The sequence below is a fragment of the Trematomus bernacchii genome, unplaced genomic scaffold (genome assembly GCF_902827165.1).
Source record: "Trematomus bernacchii unplaced genomic scaffold, fTreBer1.1, whole genome shotgun sequence".
NCBI classification, from domain to species: Eukaryota; Metazoa; Chordata; class Actinopteri; order Perciformes; family Nototheniidae; genus Trematomus; species Trematomus bernacchii.
Genome location: NW_022987564.1, coordinates 22,141,001 through 22,156,349, shown reverse-complemented (window position 1 = coordinate 22,156,349; position 15,349 = coordinate 22,141,001). Strand labels below are relative to the sequence as shown.

Sequence of the window (15,349 nt, the reverse complement as noted above, 5' to 3'; positions counted from 1 at the left end):
ATTGAAGGGGTAAACGATGGGTTTGATGATAGGGGAACATTGAAGGACAGGGCCCTAAGTTTAAGTTGTTTTGTAATTTGTCTCCAAATCCGAATGGCATTATGAATAATCGGGTTATTATTATAGTATTTTTAAGACGCACGGGAGACATAACTATGGCACCAAGAGAGGAGGGTAGGCAGTCTTCTTGTTCCAAGTCAAGCCAGTCTGCGAGTACAACTGTCTCGTCTAGCCAGTAGGAGACACAACGAATATTTGCCGCCCAGTAATAGCGCATAAAGTCTGGCAGAGCTAGCCCCCCTTTCGTCTTAGTCTTGCACAAGTGACCTTTCTTAATCCTGTGGGACTTATAGTTCCAAATAAAGGGGAGAATTATCGAGTCTAGTTTTGTGAAAAAGGCTTTAGTGATATATAAAGTTAAGTTCTGAAAAAGGTATAACAGCTGAGGGAGAAAGATCATCTTCACTGCGTTGATCCTACCTAGTAAGGAAATTGGCAGTGTTTTCCAAAACTCTATTTTTGTCTTAAATTTGTCTAGAATGGCCGCAAAGTTTGCGTCAAATAGCGAGTCAAATTTGTTTGTGATCTCTATTCCTAGATAGGTGAATTTTTCTGAAGCCAATTTGAATGGAATGCTCTCTAGCATGCTTGTGTCTTTACAGTGTACAGGTATTACTTCGCTTTTGGTCCAATTGATTTTGTATCCAGAAAAAGAGCTAAACAGTTCTATGGTCTCTAATAAAATAGGAACCGAAGACTGTGGTTTCGTTATAAACATCAAAATATCGTCCGTGTATAGTGAGATTTTATTCGTAGTGTAGTCTGTATTGTATGTGCGACTGTTTGGCCAAGACGCAGGAGACGTGAGGCGACACAACAGTCGTGTTCCGTCGGGACGTGTTCTTTGGTGACAGTTTGGTGTATCAGGGCCTTAAGACTAAATGTAAAATAGCTGCCAAAATTAACACTGCAAGGTACCAACAGGCCCGAAGGACAGCTGCCTCAGCCGTGGCCGAGGCAAAGCAGCGGGTGTGGGAGAAGTTTGGGGAGGCCATGGTGAAGGACTTTCGGTCTGCACCAAGGTTGTTCTGGAAAACGGTCCGACACCGCAGGAGGGGGAAGCAGGGAACCATCCAAGCTGTGTACAGTAAGGATGGCACGCTGTTGACCTCAACTGGAGGTGGAAGGAACACTTTGAGGAACTCCTGAACCCGACAACTCCGCCCTCTCTGGTAGAGGCAGAGCTGGAGGATGACGGGGGATCAACACCACTCTCCCAGGGGGAGGTCACTGAGGTAGTCAAACGACTCCACAGTGGCAAAGCCCCGGGGGTGGATGAGATCCGCCCAGAATTGCTGAAGGCTCTGGGTGTTGAGGGACTGTCATGTTTGACAAGTCTCATCTACATTGCGTGGAAGTCGGAAACAGTACCGAAGGAGTGGCAGTCCCCTTTTCAAAAAGGGGGATCAGAGGGGGTGTGCCAATTAGAATTAGAATTGGGAGGGATGAAACCCTCTTTTAATGGTCACACATGCAGAGCACACAGCACACACAGTGAAATTTGGCCTCTGCATTTAACCCATCCTAGTACCAGGAGCAGTGGGCAGCTAGTGTACAGCGCCCGGGATTATAGAGGCATCACACTACTCAGCCTTCCCGGGAAAGTTTACTCTAAGGTACTGCAAAGGAGGGTCTGGCCGATAGTCGAACCTCAGATTGAGGAGGAACAATGCGATTCCATCCTGGTCGTGGAACGAGGGATCAGCTTTTTGCTCTCGCAAGGATCCTGGAGGGGCCTGGGAGTATGCTTATCCGGTCTACATGTGTTTTGTAGATTTTGAGAAGGCGTATGACCGGGTTCCCAGGGAGATACTGTGGGAGGTGCTGCGGGAGTATGGGGTGAGGGGGTCTCTACTCAGGGCCATCCAATCTCTGTACTCCCAAAGCGAGAGCTGTGTCCGGGTCCTCTGCAGTAACCCTGCGGACCCATTTCCGGTGTGGGTTGGCCTCCGTCAGGGCTGCGCTTTGTCACCAATCCTGTTTGTGATATTCATGGGCAGGATTTTAAGGCGTAGTCGTGGGGGAGGGAGTCTGCAGTTCGATGGGCTAAGGATTGCACCGTTTTTTTTTGCAGATGATGTGGTTCTAATGGCTTCATTGGTCTGCGACCTTCAGCACTCACTGGATCGGTTCGCAGCCGAGTGTGAAGCGGCTGGGATGAGGATCAGCACCTCCAAATCTGAGGCCATGGTTCTCAGCAGGAAACCGATGGACTGTCCACTCCAAGTAGGGAATGAGTCCTTACCCTAAGTGAAGGAGTTCAAGTATCTCGGGGTCTTGTTCTCGAGTGAGGGAACAATGGAGCGTGAGATGGGTCGGAGAATCGGAGCAGCGGGAGCGGTACTGCAGTCGCTTTACCGCACCGTTGTGACGAAAAGAGAGCTGAGCCTGAAGGCAAAGCTTTATGTCTACCGGGCCATTTTCGTTCCTATCCTCACCTATGGGCATGAAGGATGGGTCATGACCGAAAGAACAAGATTGCGGATGCAAGGGGCCGAAATGGGTTTTCTCCGTAGGGTGGCTGGCATCTCCCTTAGGGATAAGGTGAGAAGTTCAGTCATCCGGGAGGGACTCGGAGTAGAACCGCTGCTCCTTCGCGTTGAAAGGAGCCAGTTGAAGTAGTTCAGGAACCTAGTAAGGATGCCACCTGGGCGCCTCCCTAGGGAGGTGTTCCAGGCACGTCCAGCTGGGAGGAGACCAAGGGGCAGACCTAGGACCAGGTGGAGGAATTATATCTCTTCGCTGGCTTCGAAGCGCCTTGGGATCCCCCAGTCAGAGCTGGTTGATGTGGCCAGGGAAAGGGAAGTTTGGAGCTCTCTGCTGGAACTGCTACCTCTGCGACCCAACTACGGATAAGCGGGAGAAGATGGATGGATGAACAGAGAGCTCTGATTATTCTGAACAGTGGTGGATGCTCTTTGCCTCAAGACAGTATAAAGATGGGTATTTTGTTACCAAAATCACTGACCTTAATCTTCAAAATAAAAATCTTCCTAAATGTTGTCTTCTGGTTCATGTCAAGATTGTATAGTATGTGTTGAGTCAGGTTTCACTTTGTAAGTTCACCTTGGACTCAGCCATTTCCTTGTTTCTTTGGTTGTTGTTAAGCAACAGAAAGGTTATCCCTGTCAGACTCTTCAAACTGGTTGTCGCTCAATACATCAAATAGCACCTTTCCAAAACTGGGGCTTGTCTGTGTTTTGTTTGACAATCTGGTTTTTGCAGGAGGTTTCCTTTCTCGTGGTCTCTCAACTTCTCACCCACCTTAAAGCCCAATTATTTTATGTTACCAATTGGTGTCAGCACCTGGTATAAAAATCATAAACTGGATTTTGTTCAGAGATGTTTTCTAAAAACATTTAGGCCCTCTAATCTGCACATTTTTTACTGAATATAATAATAATAACCTGATATTGTCAGTCCTCGGACCGTTATACAAATTAAGTCAAATACAAAAAATAATAATAATAAAGATACAAATAGATATAGATTGAAAAAATACAAACCCTTCAAAATGTCCAATGCATAGGTTGACTGTCCGATACACACAATAACCAAAAACACACATGGCATTCAGAAAATATTGATTATACCATATCTATAAAGACAGTTCTTCTTTCCCTTCATATTGTTTTCAGAAGCAGAATGAAAAAAGATAAAGGTCTGGTTACAAACAAACAAAACATTTGAAAATGATGACAATGTTCTGAAAATGAGAACACTCAAGTCATCAAAGAAATTATCGTGGCAGTAATTTTTCAACTATTCAAATGGCTCATTGTGATGTCACAGTTGCTATAGTTTTGACGTAAACCTGTGTGGCTCACAAGGCAAAACATTTCTTAATTACTGGTTGTTGTCATTTCATAATTGCAAGAAATGTCACTCATCAAGTTACACATCTCTATTAAACACACAGCATCCAATTACTGTGAAGAGAAAGAAGGCGCTATGGACTCCACCTTAACCTGGGAGGGGACAACTCCATGTCTACAATCATTATCATTATCATTAATTACTCAATAAGTGTGTATTCTGTGACGTGAATCTGGAATATAAATAAACCCTGAGACAGAGAGCAAATTCAAACTCAAAAGGAACCGAGATACGGCAAGTGACCCCCGAGGAAAACGCATAATTTCACTTTACTTGTCTTTAAAACAACATACAAGTAAGTCATTCATTGATTATTTAAAATCCTTTTGATTTCTTAAATGTCAGATTCTAAAGTGAACATTTTTAAACTTTTAGGACTTTAATGACTTATAAAGTGTTCACAACCTAATTAATAAATGAATTACAAACTATTCGTAAACCTTTTATAAGGGTAGTCTTATTGTAAAGTGGTACCTAATATTCTAATGTGTTTTTTCATCATTGTAAACTATGTGAAGCTCAGATGGCTCCATTATCATAGAAAACTACATTGACACTTTTTTCAGTTCTTTTATTTAATGTATTACAAATCTTTTTTTTTTTATTCTTTTTTTTTATTCAAGTTATTAAATATAAATACAGGCAATTAATGAAACAGACAATCAAACTAAATCAGGATATTTTTGTTCAGGTCGACAAGAAAACAAAAAAAACAAAAACAACCTTTCTATTATTTTGGGTAAACCCATTTTTGGTTAGTTTGTGTTGTCTGCTAATAAAATATTTCTAGATCTTGATTTAAATTGTTGGTGACGGTTTACACTCAATGCGATTTTGGTAAAGTTCATTCCAAATTCCAAAAGTAATTTTACAACAAATATTTTGCTTTAGTTTTGCAACCAAACATTTGTCAATATTAGTGTGGTAAAGAATATCCCCCATTATTTGTGTTCTAAATTATCTCCGAACTTGATTTTATGCGAGTCTTAGTCAATAATTGCACAGGAAGGCAAACTTAGCCAGAGGTTTGTTTACTTCGTAGAGGGCTGTATCCTTGGTATTTGATTTACCATTTATCAGATCAGGTGGAATTATTTGTTGCCATTTGTTTTTCATTCCATAGATTGTGTGAAAAGTTGTGCATCTGACGGGCAGTAGGACTTTAGAGCATATTTGTGGTGTGTTGGGGTCAGGTTTAGGGTCGGTCACTATATGTTGTCAGTACACAGCAGCACGATGCTGATGACATTTGTTTTGTTCTTCGATGCTTTCTAAAATATTTTCCTGGCATGTATTTCAAGTTTGAGCTGCGGTTGAAGCAAATTGGGATTATTAGCACAATTAAATTGTAGTTGACTATGGTGTGTCATTGTGTAAGGTGTGGCTGTACCACTTTGATTTCTAAAACTAGGTTTTTTCTTTTTTTATGTTATATCTGTCATTTAGGTGTGTTGTTGCTGATAATAACAAAATAGAAGAAAGATGATCATATTTTATAATTTGTCAAATTTGTATTAGATAAATTATCACAGGAAAATACAAATAAATTATTATAATTATTGTTAACTTTTGTATTACAACTTCTAATCTTTGATATACATTTTCAAAATTCCGCTAACGACAAATCAGATCATTAAACAATTACAAAATATCCCTTTGGGTTGTAAATTGTCTATAAGAAGGAATTTTTGAGTAGAGTTGTGTTGTATCCACTCCCAGTCATACGTTTTATTTCATATGAAGTATTGGCACTAATGGTAGTAGATAATTCTGTCTCTGTGTGTAAGGTGTGGCTGCATTAACAGTAGGAAGTATTACACCCTTCCACCAGCAGTGCTTTCTTTAGTTCTTACTAGTATTTGATTGCTTTTGGATTATTATTTTCCTTTTAAATTGTGTTAATACATTTTTTGCAAAGAAATTAGGCCATTTACACACAAAAAGAAAAGGAAAAGTCAACATTTGTAATTATTAAATACGACCAAATTATACACGTTTTAATTGTATAAATGCCACATACAGTACAATGTAACAAACGCTCAACTACAAACTGAAATGTTATTATTTTAAACTTTACAGTATGCCATATTTTGTTCGGATTAAGAATGTAATTTCATTTTTCTTTCAGGGGATGATCATATGTCATTTTCGAAGAGAAAGTGGAGGAGAAAAGAAACAAAGCAAAATGATCATCAAAATCGTTATAATTGGCCTTGTGCTTATTGGTAGGTAATACAAGTGCTGTATTAAAAATTGAAATATCTACCAAATGTTTATTTATCTAACTGAATTCTGATCTCTATATTTGAAACAGCATCCTACAGCCAGCCTGCTGAAGGACGCCTAAAAGACAAGTGTCCTTCAAATACTACAATCGGTCCAACCAAACCCACAATGTCTTCACCAGCAGTGAAAGCATCAACTGTAGCAGCAGCAGCAGCAGTGGTTTCTGGATCAACAACTCAAAAGCCTACAACTCTGGCACCAACTACAATGAAAGCATCAACCATAGGAACAGCAGAAGCAGTGAAAGCCGCAAGTGCAAAGGCAGCCACCACGGCATCAGCTATAGCAGCAGCAGCATCAGCAACAGCAGCAACAGCAGCAGCAGCCACTACTGGACCCGCCTCTGCAGCAGCAGCTGAAGCTGCACAAGCTGCAGCTAAGGCAGCACAAGAAGCAGCCACAGCTGCTGCAGCAGTAATCAATGGATCCTTATCACCAGAACTAGCAGCAGACCTAGCAAAGAAAGCAACAGAAGCAGCCAAAATAGCAATAAGTGCAGCGCAGAAAGCAATTGAGACAGCACCAACATTATCGGCAGAGGTAGCAGAGAGAATTGCAGAGGCATTATCAAATGTATCAGTTGCAGCAGATAAGGCAGCAGAGGCAGCAGATATGGCGGCATTAGCAAAGACAGCAGAAACTGCAGAGGAAGCTACAGAAGCTGCAACAGAGGCAGCAGCAGGTGCAGGAAGAGCTTTTGCATCACTACAAGCGGCATTAGCAGAAGCTAAAAATCAAACAGGTGCCACAAACCCAGAAACACCAGCAATGCAGCTCGCAAATGCAGCATCCGAAAAAGCAGCAGAAGCCTTGGAAACTGCTGCAAACCCAACCACCGAGGAAACAGTAGCTGAAGCACTTGAGACAGCTAAGGTAGCCGCAGACACAGCGGCTGCAGCAGCAGCAGCGGTTTCTGGATCAACAACTCAAAAGCCTACAACTCTGGCACCAACTACAATGAAAGCATCAACCATAGGAACAGCAGAAGCAGTGAAAGCAGCAAGTGCAAAGGCAGCCACCACGGCATCAGCTATAGCAGCAGCAGCATCAGCAACAGCAGCAACAGCAGCAGCAGCCACTACTGGACCCGCCTCTGCAGCAGCAGCTGAAGCTGCACAAGCTGCAGCTAAGGCAGCACAAGAAGCAGCCACAGCTGCTGCAGCAGTAATCAATGGATCCTTATCACCAGAACTAGCAGCAGACCTAGCAAAGAAAGCAACAGAAGCAGCCAAAATAGCAATAAGTGCAGCGCAGAAAGCAATTGAAACAGCACCAGAATTGTCAGCAGAGGTAGCAGAGAGAATTGCAGAGGCATCATCAAATTTATCAGTTGCAGCAGATAAGGCAGCAGAGGCAGCAGATATGGCGGCATTAGCAAAGACAGCAGAAACTACAGAGGAAGCTACAGAAGCTGCAACAGAGGCAGCAGCAGGTGCAGGAAGAGCTTTTGCATCACTACAAGCGGCATTAGCAGAAGCTAAAAATCTAACAGGTGCCACAAACCCAGAAACACCAGCAATGCAGCTCGCAAATGCAGCATCCGAAAAAGCAGCAGAAGCCTTGGAAACTGCTGCAAACCCAACCACCGAGGAAACAGTAGCTGAAGCACTTGAGACAGCTAAGGTAGCCGCAAACACAGCGGCTGCAGCAGCAGCAGCGGTTTCTGGATCAACAACTCAAAAGCCTACAACTCTGGCACCAACTACAATGAAAGCATCAACCATAGGAACAGCAGAAGCAGTGAAAGCAGCAAGTGCAAAGGCAGCCACCACGGCATCAGCTATAGCAGCAGCAGCATCAGCAACAGCAGCAACAGCAGCAGCAGCCACTACTGGACCCGCCTCTGCAGCAGCAGCTGAAGCTGCACAAGCTGCAGCTAAGGCAGCACAAGAAGCAGCCACAGCTGCTGCAGCAGTAATCAATGGATCCTTATCACCAGAACTAGCAGCAGACCTAGCAAAGAAAGCAACAGAAGCAGCCAAAATAGCAATAAGTGCAGCGCAGAAAGCAATTGAGACAGCACCAACATTATCGGCAGAGGTAGCAGAGAGAATTGCAGAGGCATTATCAAATGTATCAGTTGCAGCAGATAAGGCAGCAGAGGCAGCAGATATGGCGGCATTAGCAAAGACAGCAGAAACTGCAGAGGAAGCTACAGAAGCTGCAACAGAGGCAGCAGCAGGTGCAGGAAGAGCTTTTGCATCACTACAAGCGGCATTAGCAGAAGCTAAAAATCAAACAGGTGCCACAAACCCAGAAACACCAGCAATGCAGCTCGCAAATGCAGCATCCGAAAAAGCAGCAGAAGCCTTGGAAACTGCTGCAAACCCAACCACCGAGGAAACAGTAGCTGAAGCACTTGAGACAGCTAAGGTAGCCGCAGACACAGCGGCTGCAGCAGCAGCAGCGGTTTCTGGATCAACAACTCAAAAGCCTACAACTCTGGCACCAACTACAATGAAAGCATCAACCATAGGAACAGCAGAAGCAGTGAAAGCAGCAAGTGCAAAGGCAGCCACCACGGCATCAGCTATAGCAGCAGCAGCATCAGCAACAGCAGCAACAGCAGCAGCAGCCACTACTGGACCCGCCTCTGCAGCAGCAGCTGAAGCTGCACAAGCTGCAGCTAAGGCAGCACAAGAAGCAGCCACAGCTGCTGCAGCAGTAATCAATGGATCCTTATCACCAGAACTAGCAGCAGACCTAGCAAAGAAAGCAACAGAAGCAGCCAAAATAGCAATAAGTGCAGCGCAGAAAGCAATTGAAACAGCACCAGAATTGTCAGCAGAGGTAGCAGAGAGAATTGCAGAGGCATCATCAAATGTATCAGTTGCAGCAGATAAGGCAGCAGAGGCAGCAGATATGGCGGCATTAGCAAAGACAGCAGAAACTGCAGAGGAAGCTACAGAAGCTGCAACAGAGGCAGCAGCAGGTGCAGGAAGAGCTTTTGCAGCACTACGAGCAGCATTAGCAGAAGCTAAAGAACAAACAGGTGCCACAAACCCAGAAACACCAGCAATGCAGCTCGCAAATGCAGCATCCGAAAAAGCAGCAGAAGCCTTGTTAACTGCTGCAAACCCAACCACCGAGGAAACAGTAGCTGAAGCACTTGAGACAGCTAAGGTAGCCGCAGACACAGCGGCTGCAGCAGCAGCAGCGGTTTCTGGATCAACAACTCAAAAACCTACAACTCTGGCACCAACTACAATGAAACCGACAAAAAGAGCATCCTCGGAAGCAGTAAAAGCTGCTAGTGCAACAGCAGCAGCGACAGCCGCAGCGATAGCCTCAACAGCAGCAGCAACAGCAGCAGCAACAGCAGTAGCAGCCACTACTGGACCCGCCTCTGCAGCAGCAGCTGAAGCTGCACAAGCTGCAGCTAAGGCAGCACAAGAAGCAGCCACAGCTGCTGCAGCAGTAATCAATGGATCCTTATCACCAGAACTAGCAGCAGACCTAGCAAAGAAAGCAACAGAAGCAGCCAAATTGGCAATAAGTGCAGCGCAGAAAGCAATTGAGACAGCACCAACATTATCAGCAGAGGTAGCAGTGAGAATTACAGAGGCATTATCAAATGTATCAGTTGCAGCAGATAAGGCAGCAGAGGCAGCAGATATGGCGGCATTAGCAAAGACAGCAGAAACTGCAGAGGAAGCTACAGAAGCTGCAACAGAGGCAGCAGCAGGTGCAGGAAGAGCTTTAGCAGCACTACGAGCAGCATTAACAGAAGCTAAAAACAAAACAAGTGCAGCAAACCCAGAAACAGCAATAATGCAACTAACAATTGTAGCAGCTGAAAAAGCAACGAAAATGGCTGAGTTAACAGCAGCTAAAGCAAAAACGGTAGCAGAAGATGCAGCAGCTTCTTTACATGCAACAACTGAAGAAATTGAAGCTGAAAAGGCAACAGAAGCATTTCAAGCGGCTAAGGAAGCGACAGAAGCAGCAAAGGCAGCTGCTGTTGCAGGAAAAGCAGCAGCAGCAACTGCCGCAGCGTATGTTGCTGCTGCCGAAGACACAACACCAGTCACTGATGGAGATTCCACAACAAAAGCACCACTACCTACAGCCGCAGCAGCAGCAACAGCTATAGCCACAGCAGCAACATCTGCAGCAACAGCAGTGGCAGCAGCAGCAGCAGCAATAACAGCAGCCACTGCAGGGAAAACACCAACAACTGCAAATAATGCTGCATCCGCTGCAATAAGAGCAGCTGATTATGCCGCAGCATTATCAGAAGGAAAGGTTTCCCCAGAAGTGGCAGCAGAAGCAGCAGTAGTGTCAGCAGATGCGGCTACAACAGCGGCAACATCAGCAATAGAAGCAGCAACAGCAGCACCAGCAGCAACAGCAGCATTAGCACACAGAGCACTTGCCGTATCCATTAAAGCAGCAGCAGCAGCAACATCAGCGGCAACAGCAGCAACATTAGCAGCTAGCATCGAAGGATCAGAAACAACGACAGAAACTGCAGCAGCTGCCATAAGAGCTGCAAACACAGCAGCAGGAGAAGCAGAAGAAGCAGCAAATGCACTAGAAGCATTATTTAAAACAGCACCTGTAGGGCAATTACCTGCGGATGTAGCGACGGCTGTGAAATTAGCAATAGATGCAGCTAAGACAGTAGCTACAATGGCAGCAGAAACCGCAAACAAAGCTCGAGCCATGGCAGAAAAAGCAGCAGAAGTTGTTGCAGCGCCAACAAGTGAGGCAGCCATTGCATTGGCAGCACAATCCACAGAAAGGGCACGAGAGGGAATAAAGGCAGCTAAAGCAGCGGCTATTGCCGCAAAGGGAGTAGTAGCAGCAGCAGATGCAGTAGCTCCAGATACAACAACCCCAGCAACTACAGCAAAGCCAACAACAAAAGTAGCAAGAACAACCGCAGCATTAACCACATCAGACCCCATAACATTAACGCCAACAGAAGCAGCCAGAATGACAGCAGCTTCAGCTTCAGCAGCAGCAGCCGCAGCTTCCGTAGCAGCAGCAGCAGCAGGAGCCACTGCAACGGCTGCTGGAGCAACATCATCCCCAGCTGCAAAAGAAGCAATCCAGGCTGCAAAGGCAGCAACCGAAGCTGCTACATCAGTGTTAGAGGGTAGAGCGGCACCAATATTAGCAGCAAATAGAGCAAATGAAGCTGCCAAAGCTGCCAAAGCTGCCGCTGAAGAAGCAGCAGAAAGAGTAAACACAGCACGAGCATCACAAGCACTTGCACGACTTTCCTACGCGTCAACATTAACAGCAAAGGCTGCTGAAGAAGCAGCAATGGCAGCAACAATGGCAGCCTTGGGTGAACCGACAGCAATTGCAAAAGTTGCTGAAGCTATAAACACAGTGGGTGAAGCATCCTCAGAAGCAGCAGACATATTTGATGCAGCATTGGCTTCTGCCAATGAGCAAGTAGCAAGATCATTAACTGCAGCAAAAGCAGCAGCAGAAATAACAGAAGCAACAGCATTGACAGCATCATTAGCAACTGGAAAAGCAACAACAGAGAAAGTGAAATTATTAATGGAGGCAGCAGCAAAGGCATCAGCAAGAGGCTCATTAGCATCAGCAATAGCTGCAGAAGCCGCACTCCCACCTACAAATAATGAACAACAACCTTCTTCTCAAACAACAACAGCGCCACCACTCACAGAGGAACAATGGCAAACAGCAGCCACAGTTTCAACTTCCACTGCAGCAGCAGCAGCAGCAACAGCATTGGCAGCCTCAACAGCAGCAGCAGCCGGAGAAACAAAATCAGAAGCAGTAGAAAATGCTGTAAGAGCTGCACAAATAGCTGCAAGAGCTGCAACACAAGTGGCAGCTGGAGAAGCACCACCATCAGTGGCAGCACTAGCAGCAAGAAACGCAGCAGACGCCGCAGCTCTATTAGCAATTGAAGCACAATTAAGAGGACTATCAGAATTAGCAGATGCATCAATGAAAGCAGCAAATGCGGCAAGAAAAGCAGCAGATGCAGCAACAGCTGCAGCTGAAGGAGCAACACCAGAAGCAATTCAGGCAACTAGAGAAGCTGCAAAGACAGTTGATCAAGCAGCTAAGGCAGTAATAGAAGCATTATCAGCAGTCTCAGAGCAGGAAGCCGCAAAAATGACAGAGGAGATACGCTCAGCAAGGAAAATTGCAAAAGCTGTGGCAGGCATGACAGAGGCAACAGCATTAACAGCAGAATCCGAAGCAATAGCTGCAGCAGCAGACAACACAGAAATAATGGCATCAATAGCACAAGCCACAGCAAGAACTGCAACAGTTGCAGCAAATGCAGCAGGAGAATTATTTCCAACGGAATCTCAAGGGGGAGCAGCCAATATACCATCAGCAACAACACCCGGAAGTGTAGCAGTATCAACAGCAGATCCAGGAGCAGCAAAGGTAGCAGCTGTGGTCGCCTCAACAGCTTCAGCAGCAGCAGCAGCGGCAGCCGCCTCAGCAGCAGCAGTAGCTGCTGGACCAGAAGCAAGAGAAGCAGCAGAAACCGCGGCAAAGGCTTCAGAAATAGCAGCAATTGCTGCTAAAAATCTTGCAGAAGGGTTAATAACAGTAGAGATGGCAGCAGACAAAGCAAAAAAAGCAGCGGAAGCAGCAGTTGCAGCATCAGAGGCAGCAGAGGAGGCAGCAAAAGCAGCATCACCAGTATCAGCAGCTCTACTTGCAATGAAAGTAGCATTATCAGCAAAAAGATTTGCAGAGGCAGCAACAACAGGAGCAAATGCAGCAATAATGGCAGCATCCTCAAATCCAATGCCAGAAATACTTCTAGAAGCTAAACAAGCTGCCATAACAGTGGCCATGACAGCCAACAAGGAAGTAGCAGAACTTGAGAAAATATTAGCAGAACCTGAAGGGTTAACAGAGGCAGAGCGTGCAGCAATAGCAGCTGCAAAAACAGTGGCACAGATGGCAAAAGCAACAGCGATGGCAGCATGTACAGCAATAGAGGAACCATCAGTAGATACAGGACTGGCGGCAGCAGCTGGAGCAGAGGCGGCAGCAGCTGGAGCAGAGGCGGCAGCAGCTGGAGCAAAGGCGGCAGCAGCTGGAGCAGAGGCGGCAGCAGCTGTGGCAGAGGCGGCAGCAGCTGGAGCAGAGGCGGCAGCAGCTGGAGCAGGGGCGGCAGCAGCTGGAGCAGAGGCGGCAGCAGCTGCTGCGATCAACAACAGAGTCAGTCTCATTTCTGTCACAGTGGCTCTCATAGCTGTTGCGCTGCTTTAAAAAGCAACATACCATCAGTGTGACAGCATTCATGGGCTCAAGGTTAACCCGTTAAATGCATAGATATAGTTATTACCTATATGTTTGATTTTTAGAATCCAATTTACATTTGTCTGTCAAATTATGCATGTTTAATAATTTCCTTTAAAAAGTCAGAGAAGAAAGCCGAGGAAGGGGCAACAATTTGAATATTTACTTTCACTAATCAATAACAGTGGCAAACATGGCTGATATTTAATCTTTTGAATTTATGTAAATTATTATATTTATTATGCTATTTATTGTGTGCATGTGAGGGTTAGATTATTCATCAAGTAAACAACAGATAATGATAATAAATTAATTCCAGGTCAAGTTATTGTACTTATGTGTGTGAGTGTGCGCTAAATATGTCACGATTCTGTTAATCATATAACTTAAGTTCTTTATATTGAAGAAACCTTTATGATTGTAGAAAATTATGAAAATAGCTTAGTCTAAAGTTTGTTGTAACAACTATTAACTTGTGAATGTGTGTGATTGCTTCACCTAAGTTATGAAAGAATATGTTTCATTCTAAATCAATAAATCACTAATTAATAAATGTTTGCCTCCTTCTGTTTCAATTTAAATTTTTGCGAAGAATCCCAAATACATTTTGGGGAGTCTTTGAATATGAATATATTAAACTCATATATTGCTTCAAATAAGAGCTGAAACAAAGATGATAAAGTTTATGTATGTGATAGCAGACAATTATACACACACTTCTAATATCCACATATTTGATAATCCTTTTTTATGTTTAGTTTTTGCTAATGACTAGTGTCTTGATGGCAAGCCAAACCAAATGGTACAACCTGTTTCTCTCGGCACAAACCTGCAGTCTGCTAACCTTTTAGACTTTTAATTGTTATAAAACACACACTTAAAAAAAGTAGGGTTAGCATTAGGGGAAGAATTAGGGTTAGGGTTAGTGTTAAGCTGTACCCTTTTGCCTATCAGTGATTGTAGTCACAAAAACATCCAATAAATGATGTCGCTTAGAAGCTAAACTTGGCCAATCATTGTGACTCGTTTCCAATAAGCAGTCCGTACTGAGGTTAAGTCTCACGATGTTCAGTAAAGAAAATAAACAAACAACAACCAGAGTTGAACCATACGATAAACAAAAGGTATCCGAACAGAATCACCCTCTTTCCACACAAACCCAGCACACAACAGGTGGACTAAATAACTTACACCACAACCAGGTGACAATTCCCGGAAGTTACTTAATTGTGCTGTTAAGAAATGATAATATGATAGAAGCAATAAACAACAACCAAATAAGCGTTTTGGCTCCTACAGTTATTTTTTTTAAAGCAGCTGATTTAACATGTCAAAGCTATAAACTAGCTTCCAAGAGATCAATCCGACTAAACAACTTTCTGATTAGAGTGTTCAAGCAGATCTTGAAGTTCCTGGGTTTTGAGCATGTTGTCATCTTATGTTTGCTTAGTATTTTCCTTTTGCTCAAATATAAGGATTATCTTTGAGTTTTTAATTACGTGTAAATGACTTTTTTCGGCCTTGAAGATTTTAATGCCTTTTTGTCTTTCGATTCTAGAATTGTGAGTTTACTTCATAAATCATTTTCAATGTTACACTTAAAGTGCCTTAACAGCCTTTTTAGGTTGTTTTAGTTCCATTTATTGCTTGCTAAAACTTATAATATTACTCCTTGTGCTCCCCTAGACATAAACTAAAGTTGTTTTTGAGTAAAGAAAACTGTGTGGAACGCACATATTAATGTATAAGGGATATATTTATCTATAATATCCATGTTCTTTAACAAGCCTCTGAAACGGTATGCCATTTTATACAAGCTCCTCTCTGTAACTTCTTTAATCACTTTCACGTTAAGAGAAATGCTCCAACT

The 15,349-nt window shown here is 44.0% G+C and overlaps 2 protein-coding genes across 2 annotated transcripts; both read left to right on the top strand.

The window, feature by feature from the left end:
• The first annotated feature begins 7,584 nt into the window (after nt 1-7,584).
• Nucleotides 7,585-12,116, top strand: LOC117477811 (ice-structuring glycoprotein-like). Its single transcript, XM_034124559.1, has 2 exons — nt 7,585-10,502; nt 11,855-12,116. The coding sequence occupies exons 1-2, from the start codon at nt 7,585-7,587 to the stop codon at nt 12,114-12,116; spliced, it is 3,180 nt and encodes a 1,059-aa protein (XP_033980450.1).
• An 841-nt stretch (nt 12,117-12,957) lies between these two features.
• Nucleotides 12,958-13,449, top strand: LOC117477808 (antifreeze protein Maxi-like). Its single transcript, XM_034124558.1, has one exon. It carries the CDS (start codon nt 12,958-12,960, stop codon nt 13,447-13,449), a length of 492 nt encoding a protein of 163 aa, XP_033980449.1.
• The last annotated feature ends 1,900 nt before the right edge of the window (nt 13,450-15,349 follow it).

What these genes read in the sequence shown, in the direction of transcription:
- LOC117477811 (XM_034124559.1), top strand. Translation starts at nt 7,585, where the DNA reads ATGGCGGCATTAGCAAAGACAGCAGAAACTACAGAGGAAGCTACAGAA. An exon ending in GCAGCAGAAGCAGCAGTAGT is followed by an intron (nt 10,503 to 11,854) that starts GTCAGCAGATGC and finishes AAACAACAACAG; the next exon opens with CGCCACCACTCACAGAGGAA.
- LOC117477808 (XM_034124558.1), top strand. Translation starts at nt 12,958, where the DNA reads ATGGCAGCATCCTCAAATCCAATGCCAGAAATACTTCTAGAAGCTAAA.